Source organism: Bombus bifarius, unplaced genomic scaffold (assembly GCF_011952205.1).
Source record: "Bombus bifarius isolate JDL3187 unplaced genomic scaffold, Bbif_JDL3187 scf7180000008194, whole genome shotgun sequence".
Classification (NCBI taxonomy): domain Eukaryota; kingdom Metazoa; phylum Arthropoda; class Insecta; order Hymenoptera; family Apidae; genus Bombus; species Bombus bifarius.
Window position 1 is genome coordinate 1059349 of NW_022884502.1, and position 17508 is coordinate 1076856.

Genomic DNA, 17508 nt, shown 5'->3' on the forward strand with positions numbered 1-17508 from the left:
AGTATCCATGAATTCTGTCGAGTGGAGGAATGGACAAGGTTGGAACGGTCGATAGTTGGGAAAACGGAGGCAGGAAGCAAAGTTGGTGGCGTTTGTGAAAATTGAACTAGAGTTGGCCCTAGAGGCAGCGAGCTTGCTCATTGTTCGACTAGATGTCAAGGACCTCTCGTTCTCTCTGTCTCTCGATGTAATTAGCATCGAAGCACGGGAAACGCGGACCGCTGTTTGTCGGACGCGTTTCCCGCGGGCAAATTTCGGAACAAGGGCATTCCCGCGGGACTCTTGCCAGCAAACTATAATCCTCTGCTCACCGCACAGAGGGATCGATTTCCTTTCGAACGCCGCCCGCTCGTTAAAATATGCGCAACAAAGGGAAGAGAATATTTCTCTAACGATTTCCACTGGTCGACTCTGTTGCAGGACCGTCCCCAGATTTCAGCAGGCACACGCTGGTTAGACCGCGAGTCTATCACGGCAGGACCAGGCGGCACATCTCCTCGACCAAAGAGAACGTAAGTTGCATTTCTCGATGCTTCGTCACTCTCTTCTTATATACGCGATATATCTACGTTTATCGTATTTTCTAATACAATATAATGTAATATATAGTATATTTAATCCTTTGTACACTCGGAATCTACCGTGACACGATTCAGCGTTGTTGCATGAGTTTTGCAGACGTATTCAGCTGTCGTTTATTAAATTATCGAACATAAAATTCGCATTCGAAGATATTGTCTCTCTTGTGATTAGAAGATAGTCTCATTAATTTTAAGCATTTTAGAAAAAGATAAAACAGTGGTTGTTTTGATTTCGTTGAGAGAAGACTCATAAATTATTTCAATCTAGAGGCAGACTCATTTTTGGGTATTTTAGATCGTTCTTAGTTATCAATTTAACGCGGTCTACAGTACGTTCGAAAAGGATGAGCTTCTTTGAATAATTACTTCTCTGAGCGAGTATTCGCACGACCACGTTTTAAACGTTAACATTGACGTATAGATAACAAGCAGGGACTGTCGTTTTTTAATAACTACACTTTCCATGTACATCGTTCGAGTAATTTAAATCCCAGCCACGTACAATTTCTAAACTAACGACACAATTAAAACAGTGTTCGTCGTTCGATTGTTGTTAACAATAGAACGGTTCCCTATTTAGATCTTACGGTAAAAGCGCAGTATATCGTTCGAATAATTATGAGCGATAATCGCTCGTGTATTTATATCACTTCCTTTTCGATTCTATCACGATCGCGAAGTCGCCTTATCTGCGTTTCTATTACACGCTTTACGCACATTACACACTTATTACCACGTATTGACAACCAGCGTTGTTTCATCGCTACCTATACAGCAGCTACAAAAAGTATTTTAACGATACCATAAATTTTCCAATAAAGAGTTTTAAATTCAACGTTTCATTTACATGGCGAGAAATTTCTGTAGTCGTACGAAGCACTGCTAAATCGTACAAAGATTTAACCGAATCCGATTAATCGCATTGGTACAAATGCTACGAAAAATACAAGAGCGGGTCGATAGCTTCTGTAGCCACTGTATATTCCCATTTAGAGACACTTGGTTGCAGGAAAAAAGTGGCTCGTCCGCATCGAACCTTACCATGGCGGCGAGATTTCTCGCGAATTATCTTACGCGCGGGGAAGAAGAAAAATCGATGAGTAATTAGCAAACGCTGCGACCGTCTCGGCCACATGTCTGCATTTACGCAGCCGACTTGGAATGCTAGATACGGGCCGCCGCGTCGACGCTGCAACAATTTCGATGCAAATGTCGCGCCGCACTGCGAATACGTAATCCAGAATAGCAGCATTAACTGTGACCTACCTGTCGCACAGAGACGAGAGGTCGCGGCAGAAATTTCATCGATGACACACCAGGGCGAGGATATTCGACCGCGACGAAGCCGAGCCTGGAGCTTCCATCGCGTCGTAAGCTCCATCACGGACTTCGTCACGGTTTTCGTTCGCGCATCGTGTTCGCTTCGAAGCTGTTCCGGAGATGTGTTTTGTGCCGAGCTATTTTTAAGCCGATGAATCCTCTTAACGCGAGATGCGTTGAAAACAAAATAAACGAAGCGGCTCCGTAGTATTTTCGACGCGAGGTAGATGGACGAGGATAGTCTGCGGTTGAAACCGAGCGAAGTATCGTCGAATCCCCATCGAACGACATAAAAATACTTGCAGCTACTAATTATCAGAGTGCAGGTATTTGCGTATTTAGGAGAAGTTTGACGGTACAAAGAACGCGTAGAATCCACTTGACAGGCAAAAGTGCGAAGGGTACACGGGAGAAAGGAACGTGAAATTTGAACATTTCTCAGAGAGGGAAAATTTATTCTTCGGTATAAATACAATGTGGCAACTTTGTATTTTCTCATAGATATCGCGCGAAGATGAAACATTTTATCCTTCGTTTTATTCTGCATCATCCTCAGCTTTTACTTGTAATTTTAGATAATATATGGCACGTTAAACCGTGTGAAATGAAAAATGCCCTGTGCAACTCAATTTCTTATGATTATCGTAAAGCTGGGGAAATTAATGCGATATAACCAGCGGTGAAAAGCACACACGGGAGCATACGGAAATATGTCAAACTGAAAATGCGTTAAAATTCCTCGTTTTTCGTATATAAATCCTTCGTATATAAAATATTCGAAGCGAACTCTTTACAAGATCAACAGTTTACAATTTATTTAACAATTGAGAATTCATAACGTATCGACGGATTAAACATTTTTGTATCTGCATTTTGTAAATTACAATTACAAAAATACGAATTTCCATAAACACCTACGATCGACCAACGATCGATGCAAATTTTATGCAAATTTATACTTTTACGAATATACTTAATCACGATAGTAAATCCTCGATAGAAAATTATTTTATCCATCAAATATTATATTACAGAAAACACTGTCCTTTGGATATTTTATCGATGCTTTGGCGTCGTAAAATTTTGCACTGTCGAATTTCCAATAAATAATTAAAAATCCACTGCCTGCCAGTGATATTTGAATGCTCGATCACGAACACCGATGCTGATTTTAACGAATACTACGTGATACCGAAATTTGACCTTTCGGACCTGTTACGCGAAAGCTGCTTAATCGGTAGGAAAAAGCTCGTCGCGCGCAAGTTGCAAAACGGTTGGAAGGAGAGAGAACAAAGATAAACCGTGTGGGTATATGGATAGTGAAAGCCAGAGTCGGGTGTCTGGTTGATCGAAACATCCACGTGCACCGCACAGTTCGAGAGTTACAGCGATTCCACGTTACACGCGATTCCGGTGCTTCTCTTCGAGCAAAACGATACGCGCGGCTGCAGGTAAACACAGCCAATAGAAGCGAGAAGCAAAGTTTGTCCGATGTTCGGCCGGAGAGAGAGAACTACTTGGATGCGCGTGCACGTTGCCTTGCTGTTTGCCACCAGTTTGAAAACATTAGCATAGACAGCCGAGATAAATAAATCGCCCGGTGCTCAAACATGGCACACTCTTAGTCGGTTCCGCTTAATCCTTGTGCGCTATGAATCGGTTTCAAAGGATCGCGAAATGCCACGATCCGATAAAAAAAGTAGAAGATACAGTCGTGTAAAAGTAGGCATCGATTTTATCTATGGAGTTTATGAATCCGCGAAACACGAATTTATTCGCTCGTTAAATCTTTATTTGCGCGTTAAAATTTGCTAAACGTAGTAGCTCATACGTTTCTTGTTACGCGTTATCGGCGTCTAGGACAGAAAACGAAACGTTGGAATTATACGAGAATTTTGTTAGCACAGTATACGAAGATGCTGCGGCAGGAAAAATAATTAAAATTCCGAACGCTCGTTGGTCGTCTCGCGATTTCGTTTCCAATACAACGAGTAGACCGTTCTTCTTAATATTACGATTAATGCCGATTTTACGGCCGCGCTATATCCTGTTCATCCACGATACGATATAGACAATTGCCATGGGAAAATCGTTGAAACAGTTTCGAACCGTAACGGGAGTACATTTGTAACGGGAGTGGTTGTTTGAAACGGCAGTCGAGAAGGCGAGGTGTTAGGATTACTCGAACGGAATCAAAGTAGCCGAAAGTCGTTTTGCTTTAATTCGATCAGAGAGGGAGAGAGAGAGTAAGTATAAAAGAGGGGGAAAGAAGCGAAGAAACGCGTAGAAATTGAGAACAAGGAAACAATCGTAGAACGCGTATAGTGGCCGAGGCATTAGAAGAATCGCTTCGTTGCCTAATGCTACAGATACTAAAGTAACAGCGATCTCGCGGCGTCAACGAAGTAAGGCAATTGACCTCGTTTCTCGTTATCACGGGGAAGAATGAACGCTATCAGCGCGTCTGTCCGCCGCGACGAATCTAATTTCCTGCTACGTAGGGTCGCTTACCATACGTCGCAACTCGCAGCTGATCTCTTCGCGCCAGCATCATTCGATTCACTGATTACGCGCGATCTCGATTTTCCAATGTGTTCCCTGGAGAAAACGATCGGATGCGCGAGACTAATTCGCAACGGCTTGTTGATTATGTGGCCCAGCGTAACAGAGAAACCCGATGACTATTTCTATTCCGCTTTCACCGTGGCAATTTCGTTTTAATGCTTTCGATAATGAAGCTATTGATATTCGTGGTAACGTTTATTAGGCTGTCCGAAAAGTGTCTTTCTTCCACAGACACGTCTTTTACAACAACGCATCATTATACAAACACGAATCCTAATCTGTCGAACGTTGCGATCTTTAGTTCGATGGAACAAAACGGGCCATACGTAATTCGATAAAATAATATAAAATGGAAAATGTCGTGCGGTCGTTATTTCCTTCTAAAACGAGAGAAACTTTTCGGACGACCTAATATTTTCTGTCAGAAGTTGAAGATCACACTCGTTTCGTGTATTTGACGCCGAAAAAGTAGAAAACCCATAGGACGACTATATCTTTATTTTCCAAATTTATTGCCCGTATTTTGCTAATTTTATAAGACTATCGAGGCATCAATACGTATTCCTATAAAAGATTTATATCTGTTGCTTTAACAAAGAGAGGCAGATGTATTGGGGGATTATCGTCGCCAACTACGTGGTCGTTGCAAATTGCAGCGAAAATTGCTCTTCGATAGAAAATTCTTCGATAAACTCTTCGACTGTTTTCGCACTCTTTATCGTTTTAACTGTGCGCATGGATCGACCGAATTTTTAATTCGATCGAATAGAGTTTGAAGCATTTTTTATTATTTAATTTCTCTTATCGCCGTAATCCGATAAGTTGATTGTCGCGCTGCGTTTACTGTTGCTAAATACAAAGTATTGCTAGGATAAAAAGCAACGCAAAGATAGTAGGCGATCGAAGGAAATTTCCGGTCGAACGTAATATACAAAAACGTATTCATAGCCGTAGAATGGAGGACGCTCTTCGGTTAACTGTCGGTGAATTCTGTTGGTTTATCGAGCTTCGATGATCTCATCGGCGATGCAACATGCCAAGAAGAAAGGCGAAAGAGAGAGGCAAACAGAGGTAAAGGGAGATCGTGTATATACTTAGATTCCCTTTATGCGGTTCGTGAGTTTGCAACCGCAAAGGAAAATAGAGTAGTTGCTGTGCCGTAGCGTGTACACTGAAAGCAGCTGAACTCTTCGACTAAAAAGTGCATCGATAGGGGAAATTCGCCGTGCTGATCTCGTACGAATCGCGATCATCGATCTAGATTATCTGGAAAATCCTTTCAATTTTTCGAATAGCGCGCACAATACATACGTATCGAATACTTTCGTAAAGTTAAAGACCCATTGGCAAGCTAAGGCAATCCAAGGGCATTTGCTTCGATGCATTTATACGAAACCATTTTCGTTGGCAAGCTAAACTAGTCCAATCGCTTGAAAAATTGATTCTTTACAAATATATGCAAGCGTTTTCACCGAAGCCAAGTTCAAGTGCCTCGAAGGTCCATTTAGCTTGGCCTAGCGCGAGATTGCCTCGTGAACAATTTTTCGTAGACCTTAGGCGCATCGTGCAGCACCAGGTCCTCGGGGAGGTCTGCCGCCTCCTTCTGAACATCCTTTTCTCGCCTGCTATCACGAACGAAAGAACACCGCTCCCAATCAGCTGTATATCGTAAAATCGACGGCGCGACTTTTCAAACAGATAGAAAGGGTCTGTGTGTCAAGAACTTTTACGATTTACCGTGGCGCAGCTTGGATTAGCTTAGTCTCGGTGAATCTCCAGCTTAATCCACTACACACGCGTCAGGGTATTTTCTTTATGGGTTTATCTAAACTACACACACAGGCCTTGGTACTCACGAACAAGGGTGTCTATGTTCATCCGTCCTAAACGAATAACGATAAACTGGTTCGAAGTTATCTCTACGGTCATGGTTTATAGTTATCGATGATTACGAGTCATTGTATCGTAAATGCAAACAACTCGTTGGCAAAACCTCTTCGCGCGATAATTATCTGCCACCATGTAACAACCAGAGGAACAGGTTCGCCTGCAGCGGAACCGGCGAACTATCGGGTAGCTTGCAACTGCGATAAAGAAAAGTGTGGAAAGTGGCCGACTGAAAAACCGAGAACGTTTGCTAGAGCACAATGGAAATTTCTTTGTGGATTACGTTAATCATTAGCGGAAGCGTAGAGCGGTCCCTTTGCCCCGGTCTCAGGGGCCTCTAGGACACGGAAACGCCAGTTCCTTCATCCTCTATGTTCTTCTAACCGTCGACCTAGTCGCCGAGGCGAGATTAAAAGATGCCTTTCATCCTATACAGCACCTACAAAGAGCCTCTCTGTACGTTACGTACATTGTGCACGCTCGCTACGAGCTCGTTAACCAACCGAATTTCCAAGAAACCCGTCAGTTCGAATAATTAACGCGTCTTTCGCGTGGCTTATCGCCGTAACAATTAGCAAGCGCCAGCCACGATTCACCTTCGAATTATTTTCGTTAATCCTAACGTTAACCCTCCTCTCTAATTCTTCTCTCGCGTTTAACCACTACGGTAACCGCATTCGGGATTGCCCACGCTAATTGCAATTCCTCTCGCCACCAGGTGTTTATTTCAAAATTAACGCGATAAATCCGCTTTCGTTATGGCGTGCTTCCTGCCATCGCGGTATCGAATAACGCGCGTTAATATCCACATTTTTCAGTGGTACAATGAAAAATCGTATATTTCGGATTCCCGGGTTTTGTATCTGGGTTCTGCGAATATCTCAGTTCGCTTGTTTAGGCTAGGCCTGAGAGAAGAATTGAAAGGTTCACGAAGAAACCGAGGAAAAAGTAACGTACTGATATAAACGCGATTGAAATTCGAAGAATCGCAAGCAACGACGTCCAATCGTCGTGAAAATGTTGGAAAGTAATCTGATTACAATTTATCGTCATTCGTTGACGATTTTCGAGACTAACGTTCTTCTTCGTTTTTCTGTTTGTTTAAACTAGCTTGTTAAACGACAAAGCCTCGATTTTAAGTATAAATCATCATGGTCATATATGACCGGCCACGGTTTCTCCTGTGACGCAACGGTGGTCATAGGTGACCCGAGCGCTTGAACTTTTTGGAATTATAAAAATTGTATGAAAATTGACGGTTAGGGCATTTTGAACGTAACCGATAAATAGAAGATACTTTGAAATAAAAAGTGCCCCATTGAACGATTAAATATTTTTATTAGAACATCGATAAAAAGAAAAATGAGAACAAGTCTTGTATCTAACGGTGCACTGTGTTAAAACACTTTAAACATAAATGTGGCTCGTCGATACGATCTGCACGATAGGTGGTCACCTTTTTGGTCCGATTCTTTGCAGTTTTTGATCCTACCTGTTTAACATTTTTTTTATACCACTCTCTGAAAAATTTTCGTGCCATATACGTTTGCCCTTCTTTCTTCTGCATTTCGTGTCGCAATCTTTGTCGAATAAGTAGTGGCAGTCAAAGTGTTAAATTATTGCATTACGATTAAGGCGTACAGTTCGACGTTTCACGCGTTTCTAGATTACGTTCAGCCTTAGTTTTCAATTAGGCTGGGCTCTTCGTGAATTTCTAAATAATAGTTACGAAACTGTTGGAATACTTGCGGTGCAAATATAGCTTCATAATGTAATAAACGTAAAATACGTGCATGAAACGGAATCGATGGAAGTCTTTGCCTTCTAAAGGTTCACTGTCGATAAAGCAAGTCGCACGATAAAGTAACGAGATATTTTTCCTCGAGCTTAGTTCCAGACGATCGATAAACAGATAAAGACTATTGGTTAACGCTTGCACCACGGTAATCGAAGAAACGAGACATCGCGCGATTAAAATCACACAGCGAGTCATTAACGTGTTTCAATGACCACACGCTGACTCTGCAAATTACACTGTGCACTATCGCAGTTACCATCGTTATACTCTGTTTGAAAAACGTTACACAGGCAACGATTAAAGAAGGTTATACAGAAATTACGTAACAGGAAATTAAGAAGAATTTACGCATCGATAGATAGAATTTGCGCGAAAGTCAACTTGTTGGTTTGGCAGTTGAACGCCGGATAGTTGAAAGAAGAATCTCGTGCAACCACGTCCTTTGAGGTGGAAACGCTGGAAACAATGGGACGGAACGGCGCTCCTCGTGGCAAAAATACTTTGGCAAAAGGATCGGTCACGAGACCTTCCGTGTTCCCGGCTCGTTTCCTGCAAAACGAGAACGCAATCAAGGACAGCGTTATGGAGGACATTTCGTGGAAACACAGTTCCATGACAATAGTTGGGTGGGCGCGGTGGACGAGACGCGAGGATCAATTTTACGAGAATCTCCACGAAATCTCTCTCTTTAACCAGCCTTTGCGATTTCTCCCTAGGGACTCCTTTTTCCTGCTCCAATAATACAAGTTACCAAGAGGGTTCCCCTTGGTAATTTCCAAAGAGCTGTTTCGTTTCTTTCTTTCAAAATTTTTGCTGTATGAAATATCGTGCCAAATATTTTCACGATCTTCCACTTTCTCACAGGAACACCTTTCTCTACCCCAATAATATGTAATAATATGTGCTACCAAGGGAACACGCTCCGATGGTTTCGACAAATCGAGCTCCTTTCTTTTCCAAGCTTTAAGTATTTTAAGTACTAGAATATCACACTTACTCTTGACGATTTTTTAGCTTCCTACTTTCCGCTTGTTCAAAATTCCTTTGACATTGTTTTGACGCTACGCGATGTCTGCAGATCGTATTTGGTTTATACACACGCACATGCGTTAACTTCCGTAAGTGCCTGTGTATAGGTCAGTCACGTATATTCGAGTACATCGAAGAACATAGAAAATGTTCGTCTTTCTATCGAGTTGGCAACTAAGTGATTGCGGATTTTGTCGTTAGGTGGTATCGACAAAATCCGCGATCGCTTGGTTGCCAAGCCGATATTTCCGCAATAAACCAGCCGTGCGAATATTTTCGTCTCTCGCGCTGCCTTTTTCTTCTTCAGATTTCGTTACATATTCCACTTTAAAGTTACGTTATTCAAACTCTAGCGGCTTGAATTCGAACAAATCGGCCAACCTGAATGAGGCATAGCCGCGTAAAGAGATATCGAGAAAATCGATCCGAGCATTGTTAGTTTTACTTGCTAATGGACCGGTTAAAAACGACCTGCGCCGGCGAGAATCGTGGAAAAGGCCTGACCCGTTTGCACATTAGTTTCTCGATATCGACAGGTAACGAGCACGGGTCATGGCGGTAGAGCAATTGGAATATCGAGAAATGTTTCCCAGATTGGCAATCGGCCAGGTATGGATTGCTAACTGTCCAACGACGATGATAGAATCCACGCCGGTAGAATTCCGTGGATCATCTATCTTCGATCCAGGCTGCATCCTCCGACCGTGCCCGGAATATCTGAAACGTAGCCTGACCTGGGAAAGGGTTTTCATTGCACGCCATGTTGCAAAAAAGAGCACACAAAAACGAGGATTAAAATAGAGAGAAAAATGTAAGAAATTATTTTCGGAACTTTTTCATTTTTCGACTTTCCCAAGCATCGAGTTTGATTATCCGAGTTGTCTTGTTTTTTAAATTCGGGTTCAAAGCACGTTTCCTTAACGCGTTCTTCAATACCATCAAGTCTGCTAACAAGCTGATTTATTCAACATCGTGTTCAAGATCGGTTCGATGTAACACGTATTGAAGTATGTAACACCTGTATTTGCGGATAATTTATTCCCGAACATAAATTTACTATTCCACTTTAATAGAACAAAATGAATTCTTACATCCATGCGTATATACATTGTATACGGTGCATGCTTTCCCACTGTTTCAGCTTCCTAATTTAAGACCTTTTCGCGTCGCTCGCAGCATCTTCGTTCGTCGTGGCATTCGCATTTTGTTTATCAAAATTGTTCGTATTCGTTGTAATATCTTGGAAAATATTGAAATGTGAATATAAACGTTCGTTCGTTGTATCCTCACTGTATTTTCCGCGATATCGATCATCGTAATCGTGGCATTGCTTATTTCCGAAGCACGTGCGCTATATCAAATATCATATCTAAATATTCCTTCGCAATCACCAAGCGAAACAAACAAAAGTAATTTATCTCGTTTTTCTTGCCACCTCTTTTTTAAATCGTTTTGATTTTCGTAACACTACTTCCGTTCCATCAGCATGTCAACAATGATAATGCGCGTGTCTTCGATACGAAGATAGGATATTTCCTGTTCGTGGAAAAGTGAGCTGTCACGCATTTCCTATGAATTAAACATGGGATGGGATTCGAGCGAGGCACGGTGCAAACAAGATTCGTAAATTCATTTGCCTAGTCGACGCGCGCGTAAACACTCGCCGGAAAAAGCTCGACGCGCCTAACCCCGTCCAGTCGACTTCCAGCCCCGTCGCTGCAGAGAATATAAATTTTTTTAACCGGTCGACTTTTCGCCCCACCTTCAACCGCGAATCGGTCACAAAAAAGAAAAAAAAAAAAGAAAAAAAAAGAAAGTTCGAGCATGCAACGGAGATCCGACATTTGACGCTCGCGAATAAAAATCAATTTTCAGTCAGCCGAAGGTCAATTGCGGAGTTACGTTGCGTTAAAAGCGTAGGATATTTAGATATTGAAACTTGACAATTTCTGTCATCTCTATTTCGATGAACAAAATTCAATACGAGAAGAGCGATCCTTTTATTAGATTGTTCGAAAAGTGTCTTTCTTTCACAGACACGTCTTTTACAACGATGCATCTTTATACAAACATTGTTTTTTCTTTTCCATTTCGTAGACTTTATACAATCAATTCTCATTGAGAATTGTAAATAAATTATTTTGGCGTGGTACTGTAACTTGGATTATAAGAGTTTATAGTATGTTTGATTCTAGTTGAATCTAATGCTTGGATCTAAAGGGTATTGGTCTTTTCAGTCTGCGGATCTGATCTGTCGTGTCGAGTAATTGGGTAACTAATGGGTTTTCGTGGTTGTTAACTCTTGTATTATATCTGTTACTGAATTTACATATTTCTTCTTTAACCGTGGGTATCTTAAGGTCGCGATATATTGTTTCGTCGCTAACATACCAAGGTGCATCTTAGACTTTTTGATTGGTTTATACAAACACGAAACCTAATCTGTCGAACGTTGTGATCTTTATTTTGATAAAACAAAATGCATCATACGTAATTCGATAAAATAATACAAAACGTAAAATGTTGCGCATCCACTGTTTCCTTATAAAACGAAAGAAACTTTTCGGACGACCTAATACTACTCGAAAATCCCATTATCCGCGTATTTTTGCCTGCTCGTTAGATCGGATATACGAAGCTCTATGTTATATTCTCGCGTGCCACGAGCGGAAGTTTCACGGTTTGAAAAAATTGCCTAAATCAGCATCAATTACGCGAACTGTTTCCGTTGCCTACAAATATAAATAACGGAAAATGTTAATAGCAAGAAAGAGTAATTTATGCAAGATGTGGCGTTACGTGGCAAATCGCGCTCTTTGTTGTATAGGCCGGGGAAATCTGGCTTTTAGAAAGCAAAGTGGCGCGTGCAACGTCGAAATAATAGCTTTTTATCGTCGGATCGTTGAATCTAGAGATCGTTAACGGGGGAAAGTATTTTCCGGCTAGGTAAACCGGTCGGTCAGCGATCGAAGCTAATTGGCCCGTTGGCTCGGTTTTCCGGCGGATTCCATTTCCACGCGATCGCGATGTGTTTCTTCTTTTATCTCGATCCCGGTAGCTCTCGACGTCGTGCCGCGCAACAGGTGCATAATGTCGAACTTTGAAGCGATTATAATGCGTTCGAATACCGATTCGAAGAAGTTTTATCGCGTGTTCGCGCGGAAACGCGCGGTTTCGCGATAGGAAAATGCGCACCGCCATTACGCTAACTCGTCCTTGCCGCTTTGCTTCCAGGATATCGAACACGCTGACGTGCTGACGGTGGCTTTCGAACTAGACGGTATGCAACGTGTCCTAGACCTGAGATTGAACACCGATCTAGTACCGGTTGGATATCAGCAGCGTCATCAGCATCGAGGCACGTACGTGGTACACACACCCTCGAAAGTGGTAAGCGTAGTTCTCCTATGTTTCACGTTTTTCTATACAGTTGCAGATCATCGTAGCTCCATCGAACACTTTTAATGTCTTCCAGTTTTTCTCTTTTTTTATTCTTTGTTTTTATCATTAAACTCGAGAGGCGTGAAATATAACAATGGAGTTCGTCTAATTGCTGCGTTGATTCGTGTTCCTTTTCTTTGCCTTCCACTTCAGCATCTGTATCTTTGCAATTTGCTTCGTGTACACTACCGTGTCATATATTTCGCGTTCCCATTATTTCGCTAAACATTCCCAATTCTTATCTCGAAATCGGTTAACACGGTGCTCGAGGATAATTGCACGGCTGATGTTATCAGGCTGCAGATACTCCCGACAATATCTAAGCCAGGTGAATCGTCTGAACCACAGGGAACATATATAGTATCCTTGGATATTATATAATGATAATTATAATAAGTCGAATAAATATCATAGATCGGATAAAATAAATCGGACGAATCGAGTAATTGCTATATACAAGTAATAACTTTTGGACAACTGAAAACGATTTGCGATATACGTGACATGGTAAAACTAAGCAGAATCTCGAGAAGTATCCCGTTGGAGCTCGCGAATCACAGATTGAACATTCATTCATCCGCAAAAAGTAGTTTCTGTCGAATGGAAAGCAGACACGATTAATCGGCTCTTCGATACGTTGAATCAGCTCGAGAGGATTCGAAGAGATAATCAAGGGCGAACTATGTACAACCGAATTTCAAGGAACGTTGCTGGAAACGAGATCGTTGGCCAAGTATACAGGTGCAAAGAATGTTGGAATCGATAACGCTGACTCACTGTCCAACCATACGGGACGCCCTGCTGTAGACGGACACGGTTTCGAGAGTATCGATCACTCTTAAATAACGTTGACGAGTAGCGTGCACAACATAAGCGAAGCCGAACGTTGCTCACGCTTGTTCTTTCTTTAAACATTAAACATTTAACCGATCTTCACGACGGAGCTGTCTACTTGACAATCGCGTTCGTTTAGGGACAGCTCGTGGACGATGCTATATTTTACGAAGTTTCCATATGAAATCAACCTTTTCGTTGTTTATCGGTGAAGCGCGTATTTCTATGGAAATTTATATTTTTATGGACGCAATAAAAGAGATAGAAGTTAAAGATTCGTTTTACTTATTAGAAATCGCAACGAATATTCTGCTGTAGGTATGCGATATAGTTTTGTCGTGTGTCGTATGCATTTTCGCTTCTTCGGATTTTGCACGAATGCGTAGAAATCTACGGTTCATCCGTCGGCCTTTGATACGATCGATCTCGTCGACGAACATCCACCGTGGCCATTGCCTGAGTGTAAAAAGCGTTTGCCTAAAATAGGATATTTCGTTAGAAAGATCGATTAAAATCGTCTGGTTGCTTTTATGACAGTTTCTGGCGCGCAAACAGCGCATTACCAAAAATCGTAAAAAGGAAGGAACGTTCTCTCGAGGTAAGTTTCCTATTCGTTCATTTCGAAGAGAGCCGTAACTCTGCCAGTTCCGTTAGGATCGCGTTCGCCTCGTGAATCACGCGAGGAAAATAACGGCCTTTCCTCGATATACGATGCGCGGAAAGGAAGAAAAATGGCTGTCGACATTTTTTAACGATTCAAACACCCGACATTGATATAAATTTTTTACCGTGCCACGTTATTTACGGTTAATGAACGAGAATAAAACATCGGTCGGCCGCGTATCGTCGAGTTCGTTGCGCTCCGTGTTTTCGTCCGTTCCACGTTTTATGCAATTGAATAAATGAATTGGCACGTCCAGTTGCCTCTGTCTCTCTCTTTCTCTCTCTTGCACTCTATGGTTTTATTTGCCCTCGCAGTCGCGGCCAAACGGACGAGCTAATTTCGGTCGTTTAAATGGGGGAAATTCTGCGAATTCAACTAGTTAGAACGCTCTTCAGAGGTTTCGCACTCGAAACATCGGTAATTATAGCCCTTTGTTCTTGTCTCGCTTCTCCACCCCCTCTCGCGTTGCAAAAAGAAACTTTGGTGAAATTACGTTTGTACTGGATAAAATTTCGCTTTTCAGAAATCCAGGCTTTCCCTCGAGAGAGGAGACGCGAGTCAACCTACGCTACTCTACGTAAGAATCTATAGAGGCTTTGATCGATTTTTAGCAATAGTACACCCACCTCTCAATTTACGCGCAGTATCCGTTCCACGTGGATTCGTTTTACGCGAATGAAAATCGTGTAAATAACGTCCGTCAGCGCGAAAGGAAAGATAGCGCAACGTAATGTACCTTTATCCTTATCGCATACAGCACTGACGCGACTAGCCGCGTAAATTAAGATCGCGCGTAAAAACTGCCGCGTAAAGAAAAGACCGGCGTGAATGAAGCGCCGCGTAAATTAAAGGACCAGCGTACGTGTATTTCCGATGTGTACGAGCGAAGGATAAATTGCTATTTGGAAGCTGCACCTGCGGTCTTTGTATTGTGAAATCAGCAGCGTACCATGAACCTAAATCGTCTCTTAAAAAACGTAGCGACGATATATTTGACTATTTATTATATCCAGTACCACATTCATAGCAGATGTATATTAAGTACATTTAAATATCACCGATCGTGCGGACGCTTCTTAATCCGACTTACGATACAATGAAAAAAATGAAAAAATCCGAGAATAAAGAGTTTATCGAGTGAGAAAATAATAAATAAAACTGGCCTGGCAGTCGCGCACGCCAGTTTTATTATTCCATGTGGATTTTCAAAAACCAATTAACGCTGTTATTCGTAGCTGTGACGATTATAAAAAGTAAAATCATCGCAATTACATTATCTGCGCTATTTTGTAATCGAAATACGACTGGTCGGAAATAGGCAAACATCCGGATGCCTTTGCACGGTAACAGCTCGATAATTTCACGATAATCGCCCGATAAATCACTTTTCCGCGAGAGGCATGTTCTTGCCGATGACGCTTGCTCTTGGAATCGCGCGCGCGCGGCGAATTCCTGTTTGGAAAGTGGAGATGCAAAAGGAAAAGGAAAAAATGGCTGGTCCAATGGGAATCTGGGCCAACTATATTTGTACCGGTCGGACGCACGGCTGAACACTGCACGTCCGGGATATTCGTCCGGACCGACGAATGAGAATCCTTCTTAGGCGGCGGTCTAACTTTTCGCCTTTACTTCCTGCATCGCTAAAACGTAACGCCCGCGTCAACTTCCATCCCTTTCTTCATCCCCTTTCCAGTCCCAGTCTCTTGCCCGTCGTCGTTGACAAAACTTTGACTGAAATTCTTATCCGTTCGCATTTGCATCGCAGATCTTTTTATCGCGACGATCCTTTGCAAACGGTAACCGGAAGTTGCCAGCTAACTCTAGGCCGTTCGTGCCAATTGCACAATTTGAACAGTCGCGGACGATCGACGAGGGCCAACACTAACGAAATCGACGTTCCATTGAAATTCGCAGGAACTATGCCACTATCAAGGTAGCGTTCGTGACGTTCCTGGTTCTTGGGTAGCGGTGTCTACGTGCAGAGGGCTGCGTGGTGTCGTTTTCGATGGCGAGAACCTGCATCACATCCACCCGGAACAAGAATCCTTGGACTCGCAGCATTACGTCTACAAGCACAGCGATCTGGTTGCCAATCATACTTGTGGTAATTATCGCGATCTTAATGCAATTTTAATGGTAGACGAAAATGATGGATGGTAGGCGAATGATGAAATCCATGCCCATTATGTACATTCCCGTCCGCAAGTACTAAGACACTTCTAGAGAAAAGAGGACAAACCTGGCAAACTATTAGGGATGCATGTACGTATATAAACGCACACACACACACACACATACATATGCTACCGCACGTGTATAAGTATTTGCACGTTCTCAAATAATAGCAAATGTTTAAAGCTCACTTCGAATAAAGCTGTCTATAGTCTAACCATCGCCTCTGGTCTTACCTCAGGCAACGATACGTAGTTGGTCAATAATGCCAAAAACAGTAGTTGACGTTAATTACTTTAAACAAAGAAGCTATAATCGAAGGTGGATGAAAGTCGCTCGTACGGAAACGCCTTAAAGTTAAACGACTCGAAGCGTCTATCCAGTGTTAAAAGATCGTAGAATGTTTGGAACGTGTATTTCCAATCACGCTCCAAAAGTTTATAAAGGTTTTTCTAAATTAATAATAAATTTCATAAATCAATTTCAGCTATTTATCAGAGATAACTATGGAATATTCTATCGACGCAGGTACGTCCCCTGTCTCAGTTTCAATTCAGCTGAACGTTTGATCCTAGTTTGGGCAAGAAACAGAAACTTGACAATAGAAAAACATTCTTCTATCGTAACGTCGAAGATGTAAGAGAAACGTGAACGCTTTGATCGAGTTCCACCAAGTGTACAAATACTTATGCACGGTAGTGTACGTATACGTACACATACGTCACCGAACAGACAACATGTTGGACATTTCGGTTCTACGTAACACTCGTTCGGAGTAAAAAGGTTCTTCCCAACCGTTTTAAAATCCGAAACGTCGATATTACGACACTTTCCAAGTCCCCTGGTTTAAGCCTGTTCACGATATATTTCCGCTCGTCGCTGATCAACGACAATGAATCTTGCGAGAATTTCGCGAATTCGTAACACGGATATCTTAAACTTCCTCCATACCATATCCTCGTATCCTTCGATGCTTGTCCTTCCTAGCTCTCGATAGGAAGTCTCATGGATGATGAGACCGGTTCGATCTAGACCTACGTCAGCCTGGTTCGTTGCAGCGCACGCGCTCCTTTCCTGGCCTGGAGGACCTGTCTCGCTAAGACTGGTCTCTCCTTAACTGTCTTAACGAATGTAGGAGCAAGATTCTGCCGGCTCCCTCCTCTCTTTGTCCTTAACTTTACCGAGAATCCGACCGAGACGATGATCTTAGTTTTTTG

The 17508-nt window shown here is 42.3% G+C and overlaps 1 protein-coding gene across 1 annotated transcript in view; it reads left to right on the forward strand.

Annotated features, from left to right (window-relative positions):
• The window catches only part of LOC117209915, a 70009-nt gene that overhangs the window by 40828 nt on the left and 11673 nt on the right, over nucleotides 1-17508 (forward strand). The window contains exons 2-4 of the mRNA XM_033452378.1: nucleotides 421-512; nucleotides 12415-12570; nucleotides 16034-16223. Of these exons, the coding sequence (XP_033308269.1) occupies nucleotides 421-512; nucleotides 12415-12570; nucleotides 16034-16223 (438 nt within the window). The remainder of the gene's footprint in view (nucleotides 1-420; nucleotides 513-12414; nucleotides 12571-16033; nucleotides 16224-17508) is intronic.